This window comes from Erinaceus europaeus, chromosome 10 (genome assembly GCF_950295315.1).
Source record: "Erinaceus europaeus chromosome 10, mEriEur2.1, whole genome shotgun sequence".
NCBI lineage: Eukaryota > Metazoa > Chordata > Mammalia > Eulipotyphla > Erinaceidae > Erinaceus > Erinaceus europaeus.
The window spans coordinates 53,081,074-53,107,814 of NC_080171.1; the positions used below are offsets into that span (position 1 = coordinate 53,081,074).

General features: G+C 37.3%; 1 protein-coding gene across 4 annotated transcripts in view; it reads left to right on the forward strand.

Moving 5' to 3' along the window:
- ADAMTSL1 (ADAMTS like 1) overlaps window positions 1–26,741 on the forward strand; it is a 1,221,418-nt gene that overhangs the window by 823,352 nt on the left and 371,325 nt on the right. For all 4 annotated transcript variants that reach the window (XM_060199610.1, XM_060199611.1, XM_007535759.3 and 1 more), the window contains one exon: window positions 6,548–6,784. In XM_060199610.1, the coding sequence (XP_060055593.1) occupies window positions 6,548–6,784 (237 nt within the window). The remainder of the gene's footprint in view (window positions 1–6,547; window positions 6,785–26,741) is intronic.

Consider the following 26,741-nt stretch of genomic DNA (forward strand, 5'->3'; position numbering starts at 1 on the left):
TATAACAAAAATGTATTTTCCCCACCCTTAGAAAAAATATAGGCAGAAGGAAAAGACAGTAATTAAAGTCATTAAAGGTATTCATTGGCATTATTATTCTCAGCAATATTTCTTTAGGCATGAAAGTTCAGAAATCTGGAACAGGTATTCTTGAAGTCACTGAATTCAGATGATTGGAAAATAGGAACACCAGTCCACTTTCTATATGTTTAAGTATTTGTACAACTTCTGTCATGAAAAGTAAACTATAAATTTTGATCACTGTGTATGCTACTAAACAGTAGTACTAAAATTTGAGAATAACCAAGAATTTGAGAATAATCAAAAAGTACTACTGTTCTCATTTCTATTTGAATGCAAATGCATTTTTAGAAAAAGAAACCTTATGGGTTGAGGAGGTAGAATTGTGGTTACACAACAGACTTTTTCATACATGAGGCTCTGCGGTCCAGGTTCAGTCCCTAGCACGAGAGTTAAGCACTGCTCTGGCAGGAATCTGTCTGTGTCTGTATCTATCTATCTATCTATCTATCTATCATCTATCTCTGTCTCTATCTATCCATCCATCCATCTATCCATCTACCTCTGTCTCTCTCATTAAGATAAATAAAATATGTATTTCTTATTATTTTCTCCCTTTCTTTTTATTAGTGATTAATTAATATTGATTTACAAAATTATGAAATAACAGAAGTTTAGTTCCATACCATTCCCACCAGCAGAGTTCTGTGTCCCCTTTCTCTCCTCTGGAAACTGCAGTAGTTCTCCTAAGGTCACAGGTAGGGGTTGACTGTTACTTTGAGAATTGGCCCATTTTTTTCTATGGCCCTTCCTTTCCTCTTTCTTTCTTCCTGTAATTTTTTAAAAATATTTTTTAAATTATTTTTTTTTTGTTGTCCTTGTTTTTTGTTGTTGTCTCTTTTTTTTCTTTTGTTCCTTTTTGCTGTCCTTTTTTTTGTTGTTGTTGTTGTAGTCACTGATGTCATCGTTGTTGGATAGGACAGAGAGAAATGGAGAGAGGAGGAGAAGACAGAAAGGGAGAGAAAAAGACACCTGCAGACCTGCTTCACCGCCTGTGAAGCTACGCCCCTGCAGGTGGTGAGCCGGGGCTCAAACCGGAATCCTTATTAAGCGCAGGTCCTTGCGCTTTGTGCCATGTGCGCTTAACCGGCTGCGCTACTGCCTGACTCCCTCTTTCTGTAATTTTATTAGTGAGTTAATATTTATTTACAAAATTATAGAATAACAGGTGTATATTTCTGCACTGTTCCTGTCCACAGAATTCTGTATCCCCATTCCCTTCACTGGAAGCTACAATAGTTCTCCCAAGGTTGCAGATATGGGTTGACTATTATTTTTATAACTATCTGTCTATATTTATATATGTTTGCCCATTTTCCCCCTATGATCCTGACTTCTCTTCCTTTCTACATTGCACCTACACCTATTACTACTCCTGAATGTTCTTCCATAAATTTAATATTTTTAATAAAAAGAAAAATTGTGTGAGAAAACTCACAAAATGATTATGAATTATGTTTACATCCAAATCAATTAACTAGTTTAATTGCAATAAAAACCTTTTCACAGATGAATAGTCTACAATTTTCCACAGTAAATCCTAATGTGATTGTATGCAGTATAAAGTAGACCCATTAAAAACCCTTTACTAGAGAGTGGGACCAGGTGGTGGTTCACTAGGTAGAGCACATGTTTCTATACACAAGCATCCAGCTGCAAGCCCCTGATCCTTACCTACGGGGGCAAGCTTCACAAGCAGTGGAGCAGTACTGTAGATGTCTCTATTCTCTCTCTCTTTCTCTCTCTCTCTCTCCATCCCTCCCTCCCTCCCCCCCTTCACTTTTTCCTTTCTCACTCCCTTTGTCTTTCATTCTCTACCAAAAAAAAGAGGAGAAGAAGAAAGAAGAAATAACAGAGAGAGAAAGAAAGAAAGAAAGAAAAGAAAGGAAAGAAAGAAAGAAAGAAAGAAAGAAAGAAGGAAAGAAAAAAAGAAAGAAACTCACCAGTGGCAGTGAAGTCATGCAGGGACAGGGTCCTAGCAAAAACCCCAGTGAGCAAATGAAAAAAAAAAAGGTTTTATTTTATACTGGTGTCTGCCAGAGTAATTTAAAATTCAAATGCAGAGAACTCCTAATTCACCAACTCTTTCTTTTCAGTGTTTTGTTTTTATTCCATTATTTGGTCAATATAAAATTCTTAGTTTAACCTTGAGAACTGAACGTGATTGTTGTTTATATTCTAAACACAAGAAAACTTGGATTTAGAGAGACTCAAGGCATTGCTGTTACACACCTTTCTGAGGAAGAAATGCAGACTTGTCCAGTCTACCAGACTGCTCTACAGAAACACACTGCGTGCCAATGCGTAGCTCACTTGGCTAATGTGCCTTCTTTGTCATGCCCACCACCCAGGTTTGAGCCTGCCCCGCACTCAGGGAAGCTTTGCAGCTATAAAGTCTTTCCCTCTATTCTTTTGTTTCTGTTTGTTTTTATTTGGAAGAGTTGAATGGAGCTCCAGTAAAGAAATTCATCTAAACATGTGAATTTTCTTTTGTCTTATATTGGTAGTTTTGGTTTTTAATATGGGGGGGCGGTCAAACCGTGACTATGCACATGTGAGATACCACCGGTACACCTCCCTGGCTAAATTATATGTGGAAGGAAGGAAGGAAGGAAGGAAGGAAGGAAGGAAGGAAGGAAGGAAGGAAGGAAGGAAAGAAGGAAAGGGAAGATGTAGAGATTGCTTCCAAAACAATTTCACTGTCTTGAGTTACTCACCTCTCTGTTATTTATTTATTTATTTATTTATTTATTTATTTATTTAACTTGTAGTATCTGGATTGAACCCAGGGCTTCATGCATGAAAGTCATGCACTTTACCTCCTGAACCCTCCCGAGCCTCTGCTTCCCCTCCTTTTATTATTTTTTTTGTTCCTGTTTTCAGTTTTGAATATTGTTTAGCCTATGTTTTAGAAAAATCTCAGACAACCCCACAAACATACTTGAATAAGTTGATCATAATTTTTGCTGCTAGTTGCTAAGATAAATATCTTTATTTTTTTATTTACATGAGAGATAGAATAAGCTCAGAGAAAGACTGCTCAGCTCTGGCTTATGCTGGTGCTGGGGACTGAACCTGGGACCTTAGCCTCAGGCATGAAAGCCATTTGCATAACCTCTATAGCATCTGCCCAGCCTAGATAAATAATTTTATAGTTCTCCTATTAGTACTGAAAGCAACAGAGATGCTTTGAACTAGCACTTTGATTTTACCAAGTTGTAATTAAATTATAAGAAATTAAAATCATATTACAAGATGGAGAAACCCAGTAATCAATGGACATATTTAAGAGAAGAAGTTATTTCAGTACGGTTGCTTTTCAACTAATATGTCAGTCAGGTCTATTTCAAGCTTATTTCTTCCCATTTAACTTCTATAGAAAATAGATTTCAGCTGCCTGTGGCAACATCTCAGCTGGTAGAGCACAGGACTTGTGTGCTTGAAGCTTGTAGTTCTTTTTTTTTTTGCCACCAGGGTTATAGCTGGGGCTTAGTGCTGAAACTGAATCTAACACTTTCAGTGGCTATGTTTTCCTCTTTTTTAAATTATTTTTTATTAGGACAGATAAATTGAGAATGGAAGGGGAGACAGAGGATAGAGAAAGAGAGTCACCTGCAGATCTGCTTCGCCACTTATGAAACTTCCCTCCTGCAGATAGAAAGCTGAGGCTCAAACCCTGGTCCTTGCACATGGTTATGTGTATTTTTAGCTGGGTGATAGTTCAATCCCCAGTGCTAAACTAAACAGTACAGACTGATGTGGCGTTTTGGTGATTTAGTTTCTATTTACCTGCCTATCTGTCTATCTATCTCTGCTGTTTCCTGTGAAACTCTCATATGAATATCTCCATATCATATGAAGCATATACATTTTTTTGTTCCTATTCTTTTATTTATTTTTTTTATTTAAGAAAGGATAAATTAACAAATCCATAGGGTAGGAGGGGTACAATTCCACACAATTCCCACCACCCAATCTCCATATCCCACCCCCTCCCCTGATAGCTTTCCCATTCTCTATCCCTCTGGGACCATGGACCCAGGGTCGTTGTGGGTTGCAGAAGGTGGAAGGTCTGGCTTCTGTAAATGCTTCCCCGCTGAACATGGACGTTGACTGGTCGGTCTATACTCCCAGTCTGTCTCTCTCTTTCCCTGGTAGGGTGGGTCTCTGGGGAAGCGGAGCTGCAGGACATATTGGTGGGGTCTTCAGTCCAGGGAAGCCTGGCCGGCATCCTGATGGCATTTGGAACCTGGTGACTGAAAAAAGAGTCAACATACAAAGCCAAAGAAATTGTTGAGCAGTCATGGACCCAAAGCTTGGATTAGTGGAGAGGAAGTATTAGGGGGGTACTCACTGCAAACTCTAGTGTACTTCTGCTTTCAGGTATGTATTTTGCAGTAGTTTATGGATACGTGTGAACATATGCTCTCTCTCACAGAAACTGGTGTATATCTAGGTTTTAAGACTTTGTTAGAAAGTGAACCACCTGGGATAGAATTAGAGAATACTATGAAAGAAAATGTCTCATCCAAGTAATGAAGATGAAGGGTTGTCATTCCACACATGAAGTCTCTGGACACAGTCTGAGGTGAAGCATGTTGAGGTGGCAATCGTTGCGTTGGTTAGGTTGTGATCGGCGGATGCAATATTATTTGATATGGATTGGGAGAGGCATGTGGAAAAGTGGGCCCTATCCAAAGGTTCCAGGACTGGGGAAAGTAGAGACTCTATAGTGGAGATGTGAGGTTCCTGCTGTCTTAGGGTTCAGAATGACAATGGATAGTTAATGTTATCATCACATTATTTGGTAATTGGGTTAACTTTGAAAAGTCCTTTTGTTAGGGTTTGCTGTACAGTACCCAGTATCTTGTATATAGCTGTGCTATTGGTTGCTTCTGAGCTACTTGATCTAGGCTTTTGAGAGAGTCTGCATATCAAATACACAGCCTATATATTAAAAAGACTCAGTCTGTGTTTTAAAAACTTCGAGACATACAATTAATTTTCCCCCTCTCGTATTAGTTAACTAGTGATTTATATGACTACACTTTACTAGGAATGTACATAAACACCATTCCCATCACCAAAAGACTATGACCCATCCCTCCCTCCCAATCCCACCCCCCACCGGCCCAGGAAGCTGCATGTCTACCCCTCACCACAGGGTTTTTACTTTGGTGCCCTACTTAACAATTTAGTCAGGTCCTGCTTTTAGTTTCCCTTTCAGATCTTCTTTCTCAACTTCTGTTGATGAGTGGGATCATCCCATACTCATCTTTATCTTTCTGACTTAGCTCACTTAACATAATTCCTTCTAGCTCTGTCCAAGATGGGTCAGAGAAGGTGGGTTCATTGTTCTTGATAGCTGCATAGTATTCCACTGTGTATATATACCACAGCTTTCTCAGCCACACATGTGTTGTTGGGCACCTGGGTTGCTTCCAGGTTTTAACTATTATGAATTATGCTGCTATGAACATAGGAGTACACACCTCTTTTTGGTTGGGAGATATGGAGTCCTTGGGGTATAATCCCAGGAGAGGAATTACTGGATCATATGGAAGGTCCATGTCTAGCCTTCTGAGAGTTTTCCAGACTGCTCTCCACAGAGGCTGTACCAATTTACATTCCCACCAGCAATGCAAAAGGGTTCCTCTGTCCCCACAGCCTCTCCAGCATTTGTTGCTGCTGTCCTTTTTGATATATGCCATTCTTACAGGAGTGAGATGGTATCTTAATGTTGTCTTAATTTGCATTTCTCTGACAATCAGTGACCTAGAGCAGTTTTTCATATGTTTGTTAGCCTTTTGGGTCTCCTCTGAGGTGAATGTTTTGTTCATATCCTCTGCCCATTTTTGGATGGGGTCATTTGCTTTTTTGGTGCTAAGTTTGCTGAGCTCTTTATATATTTTGGTGATTAGTTTCTATCTATCTACCTATTTATCTATCTATCTCTCCTGTTTCCTGTGAAACTCTCATATGAATATCTCCATATCATATGAAGTATATACATTTTTAAAAAAAACAATTGCAGGGCCCGTGAAATTCCTCACTTGGGTAGTGTGCTGCTTTGCAATGGACGTGACCCAAATTTGAACCCAGCCCCTGCTACAGAAGGAAATTTCAGTGCTGTGGTCTCTTTCACCACCCCCTTCCTTATGCCTCTGCCTCTGTCTCTATGCAAAAAGAAAAATCAAATAAGTATCCAAATAATAAGTGTATCCAAAGCAGATCTGATACTTTATTTTAGAAAAATAAACTATATATCAAGGCAATTCTTTCAAATCTAAGTTCTGTAGCCTGAAGAATCATGTGACTTCTCAGGCAATAGATATGGTAGGGTCCATCTGGAATGACTGAATGTTCTGTTTCCTTAGACTTTGACAAACCAGTTGGTGTTCCAGTTTTCTGTTGGACTATCTGCCCTCTTAATCTGTGCATGCATCTCTCCCTGTTTTTCTTCCAGGACTGTCCACCAGAAGCAGGTGATTTCCGTGCCCAACAATGCTCTGCTCATAATGATGTCAAACACCATGGCCAGTTTTATGAATGGCTTCCTGTGTCCAATGACCCTGACAATCCATGTTCTCTTAAGTGCCAGGCCAAAGGAACAGCTCTGGTTGTTGAACTAGCACCCAAAGTCTTAGATGGAACTCGTTGCTACACAGAATCCTTGGATATGTGCATCAGTGGTTTATGCCAAGTAAGTGCTGGCCTCTTTCAATTCATTATTCCAGAGAACTCTCTTACCTCTTTATAAGTAGTTGATGAATAGTCTTGCTGTCTACATCACTCAGTGATTTTTCTGGAGTTTATAAATTTCTCTAGAGTTTATAAATAATGGCATCTTTGAAAATTAAAATTTATGGGGGTCGGGCGGTAGCGCAGCAGGTTGAGCGCACATGGCACGAAGCGCAAGGACCTGCTTAAGGATCCACGTAAGGTTCCGGATTTGAACCCCCAGCTCCCCACCTGCACGGAGATTGCCTCACAAGCGGTGAAGTAGGTCTGTAGGTATCTGTCTTTCTCTTCCCCTCTCTGTCTTTCCTCCTCTCTCAATTTCTCTCTGCCCTATCCAATAACAGCAACATCAGTGGCAACAATAACAATGAAGACAACAACAAGGGAAACAGCAAGGGCAACAAAATTGGGGGAAAAAATGGCCTCCAGGAGCAGTGGCTTCGTGGTGCTGGCACCGAGCCCCAGCGATAACCTTGGAGGCAAAAAATAAATAAATAAATAAAATATTTTGAAAAAGAAAATTAAGGTTTAGTTTACTAGAGGGTATAAATGTTTTTCACTGTTTTCATATATACATTGATGTGTATAAATATGTAATAAAATCCTTTTTATTGGGCTGGAGGCTTAGCTCATCTGAATACTGTGCTGCTTTGCCTGCATGCAACCCGGGCAAAATTTTGGTGTTGTGGTCTGTTTTACTATCTCTCTCTCTCTCTCCTCTCTCTCTCTCTCTCTCTCTCTCTCTTCTCTCTCTCTCTCTCTCTCTCCCTGTCTGTTTCTAGCATTTTAAAAAGATCTCTATTAAAAGACATATAAAGTTTATATCACTTTAATTCTTTTCATATGCTGCTATTATTAGTTTCCATCCATTCACTTAAGGCAGAGTGTTTTGGGAAGACAGGCAGAATATTTTAATTCATGATTGATGATTACTTAGACAAGAATTTAATTGGCAGCATTCCAAATGACTTGTTTGCTAGGTGATGACATTAACAAAGAGAAATTATCCTTATACCATGCACTTTCTTTATCTTCATTTCATAACTTAAATGTTAATAGCAAGAAAGTAATAGGACTCCGATTTCAGAGTAACGAAGTCCTTTAGTTAAATATGGTTTGCCTTATAAGAAAGTTACTTTTCAGGGGTGGCCAGTGGTGAACCAGGTTAAGTGCACATAGTACAGAGCACGAGGACCCATGCAAAGATCCTGGTTTGAGCCCCCAGTTTCTCATCTGCAGAGGGGCCATTTCATAAGCAGTGAAGCAAGTCTGCACATGTCTCTCTGTATCTCTTTCTTTATATCTTTATATCTGCCTCTCCACTCAAAAAAAAAAAAAAAAGGAAAAAGAAAAGAAAAAAGAAAAAAGGCCTCCAGGAACAGTGGATTTGTAGTGCAGGCACCAAGTTCCAGTGATAACCCTGGAGGAAAGAAAGAAAGAAAGAAAGAAAGAAAGAAAGAAAGAAAGAAAGAAAGAAAGAAAGAAAGAAAGGAAGGAAGGAAGAAAGAGTCTCTTCTGTACTTATATTTCGTTGTTCTCCAGAGCACTGAAATGATCACTAGTAGTGCTTCACAAATAAGCATTTGGAAAGCATTGCCATTTTGATCATCTAGCCCAAGCCCAAGAAGTACTGCTTGTAATACATTGTATTATTTTCCCAGGAGCTTTTAGATGTCAGATTAGAGGTCACAAAGTACTAGTGCTTACCAACTTTTTTTCTTTCTTTCTTTCTTTCTTTCTTTCTTTCTTTCTTTCTTTCTTAATTTTTTTTAGAGTGATGACTTATTTTCTCTTTATGTTCTTAGTGACCTAATATTAATTTACAACACTATATGATACCATATAGTGGGGTATAATACCACACCATTCTAACCAACAGAGTTCTATGTCCCCATTCCTTCTATTGGAAACATTAGTAGTTCTCCCAAAGTGGGATGATGCTCATTTCTGTAACTGTCTATAATTATACATGTTTTTCCATATTTTCTGTGGTCCTGCCTTCTCTTCCTTTTTAAGTCATACCTAAACCTATTACTACTTCCGAGTGTCCTTCCTTTTTTCCTATTCTGTCTCTGGGTCCTGATGGAATTGGAGTTCAGAGCCTTCTGGTCATCTTCCCTAACATTTCTCCCCGTCTGGAAATATAGATCAAAATTCTTTATGGGATGCATAAGGGAGAATTATTTAATTTCTTCTCCACTGGACATGAACACTGGCAGGTTGATCCATAACCCTAGCCTGTTTTTATCTATTCCTAGTGGGTTAGGACTGGAAAGGTGAGGTTCTGGGATATGCATTGGTGAGATCATTAGCCCAGGGAATTCAGCATGGAATCATAATAACATTTGCAACTTGGTAGCTGAAAGGCAGTAAGATATAAAATAGGACAATATGATTAATAAACAGGAACCAAAGGGTAGGAACACAGCAGATGAGAATAGGTATCTTAGGGTGAAAAGAAGCTAGGAAGTCTATTTTAGGTATGACCTAGAGGCCCATAACTTTAGCAATTTTTGCTTGAGCTTGATAGCTAACATGTACATAGATAATTTTTTTTTTGCTTGAGCTTGATAGCTAACATGCATATAAACTAAAAATATTGTCTTGGAACACGGTGTCATAAGTGAGAATAGGGCTTTGAAGTTGAATTAGGGTAGAGGATAGCTCCCAAACGTAAAGAAATATATATATTTATAAATATATATAATATATTTATATAATATATATTTAATATATAAATATATTTATATAATATACATATATATGTATTTAACAGTTCACCTCATCAATTTGAACCAGGGCCCATATATATTCATGTTTAGCATAGGAGTCTATAACTTTTGAGTCCCTAGTGGTCTGAGCTTGTATTTCATGGTTACAGCTGAGGCGATGACATTATAGGTGCACTCATTTCAGGACCAGTTTTCCTGGAGTGGCAGGGTAGGATGACCCAACCTTCCTTCAGAGAGTGGGCCATTACCTACCATTGCTACTTTATAGGGAGGACAAGTTCCTAGAGTGGCCCACAAAAGAGTTTATGTTGATGTTCCTGATGGAAGTGAACAGTGATGGTGGAGAGAGGAATCTATTAGTCTAGGTCATCATATCTGTGTGGGAATCCAAGTATTCCTTGACGAGGGCCCCAGATGATGGGATGTCTGGTATTGACCAAACAGGCCATCATTAAGTGAGCCTGTCTCTTGCCCTTACTCACCATGCATTATTTCTTTAGACTCTCTCACAGACCCAAACTTTACCAAGCTACAACTATGCCATTTATACGTGAAAACAATAGGTCTAGTGACTGTGTATATATATATATATATATATATATATATATATATATATATATATATATATATATATTGTCATTCTCTCATTTTCCTCTTTTCTAGAATGTGCTATTTGTCTCCAAATGGTTATTGTGTTGATATCTCTCTCACCTTATATTTCAGATTGAGAACATATTTTCATTCGTTTCTTATCACTCTCAACTGGCTGAAATCAGAGAAAAGGTAGAGCTAGAGAGGCAATCTGTCATACTAAAAGCAGTTAAGATCAAAGACTCTAAAGTCAGATTGCATGGGATTGAGACTGAGCTCCAACACCCATTGGTGCTTAACTGTGAGCAGTTTCCCAAGCTTCAATTTCCTCATCTGCAACATATGGTTAATATTTGTAGCATCCTGGTATTGTTCCTGTGAGCATCAGGTGATCAAATGCACTTAAAATGCTATGAACGTAATAAATACTTGCTGGTAATAGTAGAACCCAAATTTCTTCATCTTTGACTTTTTCCTTCTTATGGAATCTTAAGCACGCTGTGTTGTTAAACATACAAAAGAAGATGCAGACTTTCGAATGAGTAAGCAGAAATTCTGATAATTTCCTATTGCAACATTTTTTTTTGCATGTGCCCTACACGGCCATTACTATGGCCCTTATACCTTACATCATTTTGATTGAGTTTCTTATTGTAATAATGCACAGGCTATTACTTCTATAAATCATATTTTATAGTGGTTTCTCTTTTATAACTTTTATTGGAGAGTTAATGGTCTACTTATATTTATTTTCTTTGAACTTTAGAGCTTTATTGAGTAATGATTTACAGTACAGTTTTGTGTTGTTTTTTTACTACTCCCATAACTAAAGGTCTGTGTCTCCATCCCAACCCCCATAATAACCACTATAGTTCTCCCATGGTCTTAGATATAGGTTGACATTTCTTTTTTTAAATATTTTTATATTTATTTATTTTCTTTTGTCACACTTATTATATTATTGTTGTAGTTATTGTTGTTGTTGTTATGGATGTCATCATTGTTAGATAGGACAGAGAGAAATGGAGAGAGGAGGGGAAGACAGAGGGGGAGAGAAAGATAGACACCTGCAGACTTGCTTCACTGCTTGTGAAGCGACTCCCCTGTAGGTGGGGAGCTGGGGGCTCGAACCAGGATTCTTATGCCAGTCATTGCACTTCGCGCCACGTGCGCTTAACCCACTGCTTTACCTCCCGACTTCCTAGGTTGACATTTCTTTTCTGCATTCGTATGCTCAATTCTCTACATTCTGCATACAAGTAAAACCATTCCGTAGTTGTTCTTCACCTCCTTACTTGCTTCACTAAGCATAATCTCCTATTCTATCCACTTTATCCCAAAAAGCACAATATTATCTTGTTTTATTGCTAAGTATATGTCCCATAACTTTTTTATCCAGTGATCTGTCAAAGAGCATTTTGGGGCACATATATCTCTTCAAATCAGCGTTATTATACCTAGTAGTGAAATGGCTGGAATATAAGTATTTCCATTCATATTTGCTTAAGGATTCTCCATATTATTCTTCATAATGGCTGCAGCAATTTTCACTCCCATCAGCACTGTAGTAGAGTGCCTCTCTCTCTCTCTACATCCTCTCCAACACTTAATCTTCTCTTCTTTTGTTTTATTGATAGAGTCCATTCTCACAGTTGTGAGGTGGAATCTCAATGTGGTTTTAATTTACATTTCTCTAGTGATGAGTGAATTGGAACACTTCCAAATACCTTTGTGGGCCATGTGTATCTTTAGAGAACCATCTATTCATATCGTATGTCCATTTTTTAATTGGGCTCTTTTTTTTTTTTCAGTTGTGTGGATTCTTTATAGATGTTTGCTATCAACCACTTGTCTGCAATGTCTTATCCCACTTTCTGGAGTTCCTGTTTACCCTTATTGGATTTTCTGTTGATGTGTAGAATCTTTTTAACTTGATATAGTACCATTTCTTCATTTTTGTTTTTCATTTCCCTTGCCCATGGGATGGAGTCTTCAAATACATATTGAATGTTAAGGTCCTGAAATGTTTCACTGGTGTATTCTATGTATTTTATAGTTTCAGATCTAATATCCAGATCTCTGATCCATTTTGAATTAATTTTGGTGCAGGGTGTTAGGTGGTAGTCTAGTTTCATTTTTCTACAAGTGGTTATCCAATTCACTCAATACATTTGTTAAAGACTTTCTTTTCCCCATTGGACAGTTTTGGCCCCTTTATTGTATATAATGCACCTATACATATATAGGTTTAGTTCTGTGATCTCTATCTTGTCCCACTGGTCCATATGTCCATTTTTGTTCCAGTATGATAGTGTTTTTAGCTACTATTGTTTTTTAATATAAACTGAAGTCAGGAATTGTGATGTCTCTATTTTCTTCTTTTCTCCTCAAGAGAGCTTTTGCTATTCATGACTTTTTAAATAATTCCACATGAATTTTTGAATATGTTGTTCAATTTCCTTGAAAGATGTCATTGGGGTTTTAATAGAGATTGAATCTATAGATTGTTTAGCAGGATTTCCATTTTAATGGTATTTATTCTTCCAATCCATGAATAAGGGATGTTCTTCCATTTTTTTGTGTCATCCTCTATTTCTTTTAACAGTATCATACCTTTCCTTGAAATGATCCTTCACCTCCTGTGTTAGATTTATTCCTAGGAATTTTGTCTTTTTGGATTCAATTGTAAATGAGCTTGCTTTTCCTCTGACCCATATTTTGTGTAAAGAAATGTCATAGATTTATGAGTATTGATTTTATAGCCTGATACTTTATTGAATTTGTTGATGATTTCCAGTAGTTTTTTGGCAGAGTATTTGGAGTCCTCTAGGACAGCATATCATCTGCAAATAATGATATTTTAATTTAATTCTTTCTAGTCTGAACTTCTGTAATAGCTCTTTCTTGCTTGATTGTCATGGAAAGGACTTCTAGGAGTATGTTGAATAAAAGTGGTGAGAGTTGATATCCTTGTCTAGTTCCTGATTTTAGAGGAAAAACTTTCAGTTTTTCCCCATTGAGCATGATGTTAGCCATGGGTTTGTCATATGTAGCCTTTATTATGATAAGAAATTTTTTCCACTCCTAATTTCTTCAGGGTCTTTATCATAAATGGGTGTTAGACTTATCAGATGCTTTTTCTGCATCAGCTGATAAGCTCATGTAATTTTTCTTTTTGTTTTTTGATACAGTGGATTACATTGATTGACTTGCAGGTGTTGAACCATCCCTGTACCCTAGGGATGAATCCCACTTGACCTTGGTGGATTATTCTCTTAGTATTGTTGGATTCAATCAGCCAAGGTTTTGTTGAGTGTATTTGCAACAATGTTTATCAAGGATCTAGGTCTATAATTTTTTTGGTGGATCCTTTCCTGCTTTGGGGATCAAAGTAATATCAGCTTCATAAAATGTGTTTGGGATTGTTCCCTCTTCTGTTTTTCTGGAAGAGTTTGAGAAGAATGGGTGTTAGTTCTTTGAATGTTTATAGAATTCATTAGTATAGCCATCTGGACATGGGCTTTTATTCTTGGGGAGGCTTTTGATTACTGTTTCTATTTCTGCATTAGTTATTGGCCTTTTTAGGTTTATTTACTTCCTCTTGTATCCCAGTTGGCAGTTGGTATGACTCTAAGAATGTGTCCATTTCTTCTAAATTGTTGAATTTATTTCCATATAGGTGTCCATAGTAATTTTGCATGATCATTTGTATCTCTGCCTAATATTTCTTCTTTCATTTCTGAATGACTTTACCATAGCTTTCTCTCTTCTTCTTTTAATGAGGTAGCTAGTGGTTTATCTATTTTATTTATCCTTTCAAAGAACCAGCTCTTGCTTTCATTAATCTTCCTGATGGTCTTCTTGTTTTCCATTTTGTTAGTTTGCTCTGATTTTAACTATTTCCTGTTTCCTACTGACTTTGGATCTCTTTGTTTCTGCTTCTAGTTAATTCAGTTGTGTTGTTAGATGGATTATTAAAGATTTCTCCTCTTTATCAATGTGGGCCTGTAATTGCTGTAAACTTGCCTCTCTGGATTGTTCTTGTTGTGTCTCATAGGGTCTGATAATTCATTTCTTCAATTTCATTGATATCAAGGAAATTCACAATTACTTTTTTATTTCTTCAATGATCCATGTGTTATTCAAAACACGTTGTTTAGTCTACATGCTTTGGAGGTATTTCTTTTCTTGTTGTGGTTAATTTCTAGCATCATACCCTCATGGTCTGAGAAGATGCATTTTATAATTCTATTATTTGTATATTTGTTTAGGCTATTTTGTTACCCAGTATGTAGTCAATCCTTGTGAATGGCCTGCATGTAGTTGAGAAGAATGTGTATCCATTTATTTTGGAATGGAAAGTTCTGTATGTATCTGTTAGGTTCATTTTGTTTATGGTTTCATTTAAAAACAACTGTTTCCCTGTTGATTTTTTTGTCCAGATGATCTGTCTCTTGCTGTGAGTGGTGTTTTAAGATCTCCTACTACTGTTGTGTTATTGTAAATATCTCCCTTAAGTTCAATGAGTTATTGGCCTATATATTTGGGTGCACTTAAATTTGGAACCTATATTTTCATAATGGTTATGTCTTCTTGTTGCATTGATCCTTTGACCATTATGTACTGTCCTTCTCTATCTTTGCTTTCTTTCTCGATCTGAAAATGTTTTTACCTGAGAAAAGAATTGCTGTTCCTGCCCTTTTTTCTGCATTATTGACTTGGAATATCTTACTCCATCCTCTTACATTAAGATTCTGATTATCTCTTCTTTGAATGTGTGTTTCCTAGAGACATATAATACATGTATTGTGTTCTTTAGTCCATTTAGCTGCTCTGAGTCTTTTATTTTTTATTATTTTTTTTTATTTAAGAAAGGATTAATTAACAAAACCATAGGGTAGGAGGGGTACAACTCCACACAATTCCCACCACCCAATCTCCATATCCCACCCCCTCCCCTGATAGCTTTCCCATTATCTATCCCTCTGGGAGCATGGACCCAGGGTCATTGAGGGTTGCAGAAAGTAGAAGGTCTGGCTTCTGTAATTGCTTCCCCGCTGAACATGGGCGTTGACTGGTCGGTCCATACTCCCAGTCTGCCTCTCTCTTTCCCTAGTAGGGTGTGTCTCTGGGTGATTATTGATATATGTGGTTTTTAGGTTGTTGATTTTTTTTTTTTTTTGTCTTCAGGCTTGCTGGGGCTCCATGCCAGCACTATGAATCCATTTCTCCTGGCAGGCATTTTTTTCCCATTTTATTGGATAGGACAGAGAGAAATTGAGAGGAGAGGGGGAGATAGACAGGGAGAGAGAAAGATAGACACATGCAGACTTGCTTCACTGCTTGTGAAGTGTCCTACAGTAGGTGAGGAGCGATGGCTCACACTTGGGTCCTTGCTCAGGTCCTTGTGTTTAGCACTGTGTACTTAACTGGGTGTGCCATTGCTTAGACCTTAGGTTGTTGATTCTTTTCCCACTTGCTTCTATCTGTCATTTTGCGTGGATGGCTTTCTATGTTGATTTCCTCACTAATTTTGCTTGTACTTTCTGTTGCTCTCTGTTCCTTGTTTTGTATTGTGGTTACCATAATACCTAACATTGTATACCTAACATTGTATCTTTAAAGTCTTGGACTAACTAGTATTTGATAGTACTGCTCTGTCCATTAATTCTCTCCTCTTTCCTATTTTGTTATTCTTTCTTATTTCTGTTTTGATCTTAGTTCTAGTTTACTGTCATTCACCTCAGTTAAATGTGTAATCTTTTGTTTCTTCTTTCTCATGGGACTCTTTTCAGTAGGTCCTGCAAGATGGAGTTAATGGTGGCAAATTCCTTTAACTTTTGATTATTTGAAAAGACCTTTATTTTCCCCTCATATTTGAAGGACAGCTTTACAGGATATAGTATATGTTCTTATCTTTTTAAAATTTATTATTATTATTTTAATTTTTTATTATATTTATATATTGGATAGCGGCAGCCAGAAATTGAGAGGGAAAGGGGTGATAAAGAGGGAGGGAGACAGAGAGACACCTGCAGCCCTGCTTCACCACTCATGAAGCTTTCCACTTGCAGGTGGGGACTGGGGCCTTGAACCCAGATCCTTGCACACTATAATGGGTGCACTCAACCAGGTGCACCACCACCCAGCCCCGTTCTTATCTTTAGTATTTTAAATATGTCATTTCACTGGCTCCTTGCCTCTAGGGTGTGTGAAGAGAAATTTGATGAGAACACGCTGACTTTACCTTTGAATTTCATGTCTTTCCTTTCCCTAGCAGCCTGCAATATTCTTTCTTAGTCCATGAGTTTTAATAGTTTTACTATGAGATGTCTTGTTGTTAGTCTTTTTATATTTAAGTACCTGGGTGTGTGTGCTTCCAGGAAGTTTATGCTCTGAGTATTGCCTAGGTGAGGAAAATTCTTAGCTATAATTCCCTTGAATATAGCCTCGGTTCCTTTCACTCTGTCCTCTTCCTCAGTAATTCCTATCACTCTTACATTTGACCTTTTGATGGGATCTGCTGTTTCACAAAAGGTTGCTTCATTCTTTCTAAACCTTTCTTCTCCATCATCTTTAAATTGAGTGGGCTAGTTGTATCTTCTAGTTTGGACAGTTTTTCCTATGCTTGAGTGAGCCTACAGCAAAAGCTTGATACTTGAGCTTGTATTGCACTCAAAGTGTCTTTCATACTATGCAATTCTACTTAAAATTTTTCCTTCATGCTTCCTAACATTCTTAGTGAATTTTTTCATTGTTTTTTAATTTTATTTGAAGTTTTTCTTTCATGTCTTCTGATTTGGAGAAATCTGTTTAGAGCTCTTCCTTCATGCTTTCTAATTTCTTAGAGAACTCTATTTGAAGCTCTTCCTTTGTGTGTCCTAACTTCTTAATGAAATAATCTGTCAACTCTTGTGTATGCTTCTTAGTAGTGTGCTTAGTCTCTTGTAGAGACTGCATAATGAGTTGTCTATAGTCTTTCTCTAATAGTCTCTCTATATCTAAAATTTCCTAGAGTCCATTGCTTTCATTTCTGTCTTTTGTTGTAGTCATGTTCAGAAGTTGGTTTTGCCATTTCTCTGTTGTTTGCACATTTATTGTGCTGGTTATTGCTGACCCAACAGGCGGTGCTATTACTATAATTACTAGATTTCACATTGCTTATATATTAGTTGGTAGAGTGGGGTCATGTTTCTTGTTATTACCTTGAGCTGTTTTATACTCTAGGTAGTGTGTATATATGTCTTCTCTGTAGTATTTCAGTCTGAATTCAAGCCATGGAGGTTTGCTACTAGGTGTCAGTTGTGTTTGAAGAAACAGAGTTCAGTTTGCCAGTTGGCCATCAGCTGCTGCCTATTACCTTTTAGCTGACAGTTGCAGCAAATTACCTTCTGTATGTCTGCCTTAGTGTGGGGGACAAACACCTCATCACAGACCCCTGCAAGCGTCAACCCGGCTTTGACCTAGCACGTTATGATTGGGCCCTCCTCAATCACTATAGAACAGGCCATGTCCGGTGCGCTGCTATGTTCCATCGCTGGGGAGCCAGAGACGACCCGAACTGCCCCTGCGGCGTGTACAGACAGACTATGACCCACATAGTCAACGACTGCCACCTCTCCAGATTCAAAGGAGGTCTCGAAACTTTACATCAGGCTCAACCTGACGCTGTTGACTGGCTACGCAAGAAGGGCAAACGCTAGAAGAAGAAGTGTGGGGGACAGACCACACTGGTCAGGCAAATCCCTTGCTACTTTGTTGTGACCCTGCCACCAGTTCAACAGATTCTCACCCCTGAGGCCATAGGCGAAACTCAGAAGTAGCTCCCTATCACAGTCAGTATTGTGTGCAGCTTGGACTGCTGTTGCTCAGAGGCAAAATATTGCCATTTGTTGCCAGAGCTCAGTGTACTTGGCTTCAATCTTGTTCCACCTCTCACCCTGTCTATGCACACCAACACCCACCTAAGGCCTCAGTGTCTGTGGATGTCCCAGCTGCAGTTTAGCTAGGTTTGTGGATTCAAATTTATTTATTTATTTTTTACTAATAGTTCCACCTTGTACCGTTCTCAGCTCTTGGTTCAAAGCAGTGAATTACATCCCATACAGAGTTAATGAGCCATCACAAATAGGATCAGCTCTATTAGTTCTGCTGTTATTCATTTATTTTCATTATCCAGATTGCTGCACTTGTTTATTCTAAAATATGTAGTTAGTCCTTATTTTAAATATTTAAAAAATAGAGTAGCATAAATTTATAGCCTAAATCACTACTGCTACTTAAATAACTTTGAGGTTATTTTGAAATTAAAATGCAAAGGTATACTTTATTTTTATAACTAGTGAAATTCATCACTGGTGTCATAATATACATAAATCACAAGGTATTATGTATGTAAACCAGCTCTTTTGTAATGAATCTGCATATTTGTAATACAGCTTATTGCTAGTTGAAAAAATTTGTAATTTCAAAAAAAATGTCTTTCTATTGTCCTATATAATATTGTTATAGATGGAAGAAGCAATAAATTTGACAATGTAGTTTTGACCTCTATACAGTGACAACATTAAAAGGAACCATACTTTAAGCAAATAAGTTTTCTTTTTATTTTAATAATTCCTGTGGTGGATAGTTGAAAATGAATTGAATGTAATGATTATTTCTCCATCTCTGTCTGTGACCTAAGTCACTTGTATCAAATGTCGACCAGTTATTCCAAAGGAGGTGATGTCAGAAATAAGGCGTAGGCCATTTTTCCTTCTGTGTTTTGTAATCTAATTCCACATGGAAGCATGGTGTCACTTTAAAGATTTAGTGCATAGTCTTTCTTTTTCTCCCCTTTGCATTGGAGTAAAGATGAAATGAACTGTTTTACATACTAACTAGTTAACTTTTGGCAGGCTACTTGGTTTTCAAACATTGTGCATTTGTTCTCTCAACCATCTATATAGCAGGGACTGTGGATGCAAAGTGAATAAAATCTCTTGTCTCAGAAATGAGACCTTCATAGGGATATTGTGAAAAGTTCTGCCATTTTTAATAAAATTATTCATTTAATAAGCAGTTATGTAGGAATTAGGAGTTTTAGACACTAGGAATGTATAAATGGACACCCCTTCCAGCAGGAAAAAAATAAAACTCAGTCTTTGCCCTCCAGAATGTACATTGTAAGGAGAGATGTGACAAGAATATAGACAAATGTAATTATTATACTACATTACCTTTGTTGTATTTAAAAAAGTATATTCAGATCAATATACTTTATTTTCTTTACTGTAATCAAAATGCTTTTTCTATACATATTTATTGCTTTCCTGTTTGATTCATTTAAATTGCAGTACTTTGTATACAAGGTAAAGGAAGACCACATTTCATTAAGTGGTGACTTCCATTATTAACTGAGTATACCTTTTTTTCCCCTTTCACAGTTCTGAAGGTTTGAAGTCAAAAGCAGTATGTTATCAGAACTATGTTTTCTTTAAGAGTCTTCTATGGCCTTGTCTGAATTACTGGGTTGTCAGAAAAGTCATGATGCATTTTTTGCATAGAAAATCATAGAAAAATATGGCATGACTTTTCCGACAGCTTAATAGATTATAGATCTTTCAAAGACTCTGTTCCCAAGTGTGGTTCTGTTCACAGATAATAGTTGCTAGGGCTTCAATATATCTTCTAGAGGGACATTGTTTAATCCATACTATGACACGACTTGTTTCATTACATATAGTACAAACGCACAATGCATCTATGATAAGTATACTTTAATAATGTGTGTCACCATGGGAGAAATTTAGGCTGTTATAAGTGGGAGACATTAAAATGAAATATGGGAACAAAAGCTATTCCTAGAAAGAGTGAACTAATATGTAATTATTGACTAGAATTGAAAAAGAGTGACAGTAAAGGGCATAAGAGGTTGTCGAACTGGACCGGTTTTCGTTCTCATTAATAGTGTCTAAGAGTTCCCTTCTCTTCACATCCTAACTAGCATCTGTCATTTCCACATGGACCATCACAGATGTGAGGTATGACATCTCAGTGTCATTTTGGTTTATATTTCCCAGTTATTAAGTGATGTCAAGTACTTCTTCACGTGTCCATTGGCCTTCATATGTCCTCTCAGAGGAAGTATCTGTTCACTTCTTCACCCCATATTTTGGTGGGTCATTTGTTTTTCTTGATTTTTGCCATAACAGGGATAGAGCTGCATAAAATCATGTTATATGAAATAAGCCAGAAGGAGAAAGAAAATGCCAAATGATCTCACTCACTTGTGGGATTTAGGAAGCAAAGAGAAAAGAAAGGTGAAACATAAATAAACCCATATTCCATGTCTGAAGATCTGAGATTGCTAATGGAGAATGCAAAAAGGAATAGGCTCCTGCAGTGAGAGGGATAGCATTTTGATGGTGGGTGTGGTATACTAATATGTATGTTGGGGAGCTATGAAATAGTACATTGAATAAAGCATGTCCTCAGAACTTATTTAATAAAAAGAGGCTATTAGGGCCTATGCCATGAAATGTGTAAGTTATATTATGAAGGCATGGAGTTTACAAAACCAAGTGCAAAAGAGTGTTGTTGAAATAAGTCAAGCAAATGAAACCGGCATCAGTAAGATGTCTGTTTTAGAGAAAACTATCTTCAGTGGGGGCAATGAATTGAAAGGGGGTAAAAAATTGACGGAGAGATGACAGGGAGAAATTTGAAAACAAACCATGAGAAAGTAACTATAGATATTTGGCTTGTTAAATTTAGTCAGAAAGAAATAGAATTGAAGAAGAAGATTCCTCGGTTTCTAGTTTGAGCAAAATCTGGTATTGCCATTCGTTGGTTAGAGAACATCTGAGCAGGATTGGATATCGGTTTGGAACCATGGTAAGGGATGAGAAGATAGTAGTGCATGTACAGTTTATGGACATATGATTTTCAGTAAACTTGTCTCAAATCTATCTCCAATTCAGCTCTGCCTTCTCAGTGGAACAGTGTGCACCCATTGACCTACTTCTGTATGACTAAATATGGGTTGATCTTTTCTATGATCATATATTAGTGCAAGGAAAGCTATATAAATGTCTTTTTTCAGGAAAATGGTTTTTTTTAGTTAGTTTTTTTTTTTTTTTTTTTGCCTCCAGGGTTATTGCTGGGGCACGGTGCCTGTACTGCAAATCCACTGCTCCTGGAGGCCATTTTCCCCATTTTGTTGCCCTTATTGCCATTGCTGTTGTTGTTGGACAGGACAGAGAGAACTTGAGAGAATGGGAAGACAGAGGGGAAGAGAAAGACACCTGTAGACCTGTTTCACCGTCTGTGAAGCACCCCTCCCCACCAGCAGGTGGGGTGACAGGGCCTCGAACCAAGATCCTTACACCAGCTTTGCACTATGTGTGCTTAACCCACTGCACTACCGCCCAACTCCTGAAAAAGGTTTTTTCTTTTTTCTTTAGTTCATCTATTTGTTCACTTTTTTTCTACATAATACATATGAGTAAAACCATATGGTATTTGTCTTTGTCCATATAGTTTATTTTACTGAAAATAATGTCTTTTAAGTCCATTTATGTTGCAAATGGCAGGAGTTAATCAGAATAGACACAGAATTAAACATTTGACAAAATTCACCATCCTTCAAAATAAAAAAATTTCAATAAAATATAAGTGTAGAAGAAAGGTACATCAACATAGTAAATGTAATATATGACAACCCCATAACATAATACTCAATGGTGGAAAAAAATGAAAATTTTTCTTCTAAGACTATGTTCAGAGTTTTTACTGAGACTCAGTCACATAAATAAATTAACCAGCAGCATGAATGCCTTAGTCTGTAGCCTGTCCAGATATTGAGTTGATTCCATGTGTCCCTAAGCTCTCACCATGCATTGTTTTGATGGCATATGCTACCTGTGGCCCAGTGCCCAGTCAGAGGAACAAAGCACCCTTATCAGTTAGAAAAGTACAAGGGCTTAGCGGTTACCTCCTGGGAGCCAAGGGCAATGATCAGTCTCTCTTTGGACAAATTTATCCTTCACTGCCTAGTACATTCTTGGAATCATTCACTCATTCAGTAAGTTATCTAGTACTTACTATCAGTTCTGAGGCAATGTGTCAGCAAACAGGACTCAGGTTCTTCCCTCAAGGAACATATACGGTAGTTTTCTGCAGCAATGATAACTAAAGAAAAAAGTATGCCCCCTTTTTCTTTCCACCATTCCTTTTATGCTAACTTTGAGAAGATTCCATGAGAATATCTGCAATACGCACTCCAGACAATTTTGGAATTTGTGAACTTTGAAATGTGGTATAGAATTGTGCAGCTGCTCGAAACATTCTGACAACTCATCAAAATGTTAAACCTAGAGTTATTCTATGCATCAACAATTCCATTCTTAAATATATACCCCAACAGAAATAAAAACATATTTCTACCAAGAACCTAGTGCTCAGATGTTTATAGCAATGATTTTCAAAATACTCACAAAATGAAAAATAAAACATATCTGTCAACTGATGAATAGATAAATAAAATGTCATCTTTTACTACAGATTATAACTCTACAATAAAAAAATAATGATGTAGTTATACTATGTTATGAATTCACCTTCCAAACATTTTGCAGGTGGGAGAAGTTACATATCCACTATCATATTTATATGAAATATTCAGATAGGTTATTCTGTGGAGAAAAATAGTAAATTAGTGGTTGTGTAAAATGGAGAGTGAAATGGGAATTACTGTTCATGAGTATGGATTTTTCTTTGGGAGTAATGAAAATGTATTAATAATTATTTTTGTAATGCCTTATTTTTACTTTTGTTTTTCGTTTTCGTTCTTTGGACTTGAGTCTCTGAAGACAACTTTGCTAAGACAGATATCATAGAGTCTTCTGTCAATATTTTCTAATTTGTATTTTTATATCTTTCTGTCTAATGTACAAATCTTTAATGAAAGTGTAGTTGAATACTGTTTATGGTGAGATGTAGTGATCCTGTTTTATTTTTCTGTGTATGGTTATCCTATTCTTCCAACATCATTTATTGAAAATATTCTCCTTTCTCCATGATATGTCCTAGAGTCCTTTTTCATAAATTAACTTTCCATATGTGTATTTATTCCTGAACTCTCAATTATATTCTATTCATGTATGTATCAAATTTTATTCTAGTACCACACAGTTTTGATTATCATAGTCCTGTAATGTAGTTCATAGTCAGGAAATGTGATGCCCCCATTCTTGTTCTCTTTCTTTCTTTCTTTCTTTCTTTCTTTCTTTCTTTCTTTCTTTCTTTCTTGTTTTTTTCTGGATGTAGTTTATTTGGTCAGTGGGTATGTTTCCAGAAAAATTTTATGTAGTATTTATTCTATTTTCTGAAAGAAATTCATTGGGGTTTTGAATTAGGTTACATTATATCTATATATTATTTTGGGTGGGATAATTATTTTAACCAATCCAAGTGCATGGAGTATCTTTCCATTTCCTTTTGTTATCCTCTATTTCCTTTGGCAGTAGCTTACAGTTTTTGATATACAGGTATCTTGCTTCCTTTGTTACTAGATAAAATGAATTATTTTTTTCTTCTTCTAGTTCACTTCTTATATAGAATAATGCCCTTGACTTTTTATATTAACTTTGTAGCCCACCTCTTCACTATATAGGCTTGTTCTAAAAAGATATTTATAGGATGGGTGGTGGAACACTCGGGTAAGCACACATAGTACTATGTGCAAGGACCAGGTTTGAGCCCCAGCTCCACACCTGCAGTGGAGATGCTTCACAAAGTGTGAACTGAGTCTGCAGGTGTCTGTCTGTATCTCTTTCTATCTATCTCTGCTTCCCCTCTCAATTTTTCTCTGTGCTAACAAATAAAGTGTGTGTTTGGGCGGGAATGGTGGCCTCCAGGACTGTTGGCTTAAAATAATAATAATAGTAATAGTAATAATAATTCACAACAACCAAAAAGATTTTTACTTAATTATTTAGGGTTTCCTATGAATATTATTATGTCATACTATTCAGTTCTTTTTTTCTTTTCTAGTTTAGAGCCCTTTTACTTCATATTGTTCTTGCCTAATTACTATGGTTAGGACTTTCAAAACTATGTTGAATAATGTTGTCTGACATTGAGCTTCCTGCATTTGTTTCTGATCTCAGCGGGGTTGTATTATTACTCCTCTGAGAGTACATTTTTATAGAGGATAACAATGAGGTATAGATACAGAAACTATTGATTCACTCAAAAATATTTATTGAGAATCTACAAACTAAGCACTATGTTAAATACCACCAAATATAGGATTCAGTAGTACCAGATAGGAGCAGATGACAAGAGCACTTTAAAATAGTTTTGAACAGGTGCTCTACTTTCCAGCTTTCCCTTCAGAGGATGGAACATTCTCTATCGTTGTTGATCCAAGTTGAGGGCAAGGTCCTATGGTGGCCCACAAAGGGGTCAATTTTGTTTTTCCTGATAGAGATGACCGGTAACAATGGAGAGAGGGATTTATTTGAGGTCTAGGCCCATCATGTCTGTTTGGGAATCTCAGGACTCCACAAATAGGGCCCAGCTGATAGGGAGGCCTGATAGTGACTAAAGAATCATCGTTAAAGTATTTCAGTCTCTTGCCCAATATTCAGCTTTTGCAGTCCTTGCTTTGATAAGGTTAGCTTTGGAGTGAGTGAGGGAAGTGTAATAAAGTAGGTGAGGAGGGTATCTAAGTCTAAGTAGGCACTATTTCATTATGAAATTTATACTGACTCATTGCAGACTATTGTGACTTTTGCTTTCATGTATATATTTTACTCTAATTTATGGATACTTGTGGACATATGCTCTATCTCATGGGACCTGGTCTATCTCTAGGTTTTGGGACTTTGCTATGAGGTGAACCATCTGGAAGGGAATTAGAGAATCCTATGAAAGGAAAGGTCCCTGGAATGGAATTAGAGAATCTATGAAAGGAAAGATCTCACCTGAGTAATGAGGCTGAAGGGTTGACATTCCACAACTGACGTCTCTGGGCACAGTCTGAAGTAAAACATGCTGAGGTGGTACTTGTTGCGTTGATTAGGTTGGAGTCAACGGATGCAATATCATTTGATATGGATTGAGAGAAGTATGCAGAAAAGTGAGCCCTACCCTATAGGTTCCAGGACTGGGGGGAATCTAGGCTCTATAGAGGAAGTGGGAGGTTCTGCTATCTTAGGGTTTAAGAAGGCTATAGATAGTTATTGCTGTAACCACATTATTTGACAACTGGGTTAACTTTGAAATATCCCTTTGTTAGGATTTGCTGTATCATACACAACATCACCATAATTTATGTCCTTTGGCATTATTTGTATATAGCTGTGTGACCAGTTGCTTCTGTTCTCCCTGGTCTAAGCTTTTAAGAGAGTCAACATATCAAAGACTCAGCCTATGGTCTGTGCATTAAAAAGTTTGAGACATTCAATCAATTTTCCCCCTCTCATATTAATTAAATAGTGATTTATATGACTACAAATTAATAGGAGTGTACATAAACACTATTCCCACCACCGAAAGTCTGTGTCCCATCCCATCCCCCCAACCCCCGCCCCGTGAAGCCGAACATCCACCCTCATTGTCAACCCAGGGTTTTTACTTTGGTGTCCTACTCCAAATTCAGTCAAATCCTGTTTTGTATTTCCCTTTTTGTTCTTCTTTCTCAACTTCTGTTTATGAGTGGGATTGTCCCATACTTGTCTTTGTCTTTCTGACTTAGCTCACTTGACATAATTCCTTCTAGCTCCGTCCAAGATGGGTCAGAGAAGGTGGGTTCGTTGTTCTTAATAGCTGTGTAGTATTCCATTGTGTATATATACCACAGCTTTCTCAGACACTCATGTGTTGTTGGGCACCTGGGTTGCTTCCAGGTTTTAGCTATTATGATTTGTGCTGCTATGAACATAGTTGTACACATACCTTTTTAGTTGGATGTTATGGAATCCTTGGGGTATATCCCTAGGTTAGGAATTACTGGGTCATATGGAAGGTCCATGTCTAGCCTTCTGAGAGTTCTTTGGACTGCTCTCCACAGAAGTGGGACCAATTTACATTCCTACCATCAGTGCAGAAGGGTTCCTTTGTCCCCACAGCCTCTTCAGCATTTGTTGCTGCTGTCCTTTTTGATGTATGCCATTCTCACGGGGGGTGAGGTGGCATCCCAGTGTTGTATTTATTTGCATTTCTCTGACAATCAGTGATGGAACATTTTTCATGTGTCTGTTAGCCTTTTGGATCTCTTCTGTAGTGAATGTTTTGTTCATATCCTCAGGCCATTTTTGGATGGGGTCATTTGCTTTTTTGTTGCTAAGTTTGCTGAGCTCTTTATATATTTTGGTATTAGTTTCTTGTCTGATATATGGCATGTGAAAATATTCTCCCATTCTATGAGGGGTCTCTCTGTTTGTGTGATAGTTTCTTTTGCTGTGCAGAAATTTTTCAGTTTGATGTGGTCCCATTGAATTGTTTTAATCTTCCTTGCAATCGGATTTGTGTCATCAAAGATGTCCTTGAGGTTTAGGTGGGAAAGTGTTCCAATGTTTTCCTCTAAGTATTTGATAGTTTCTGGTC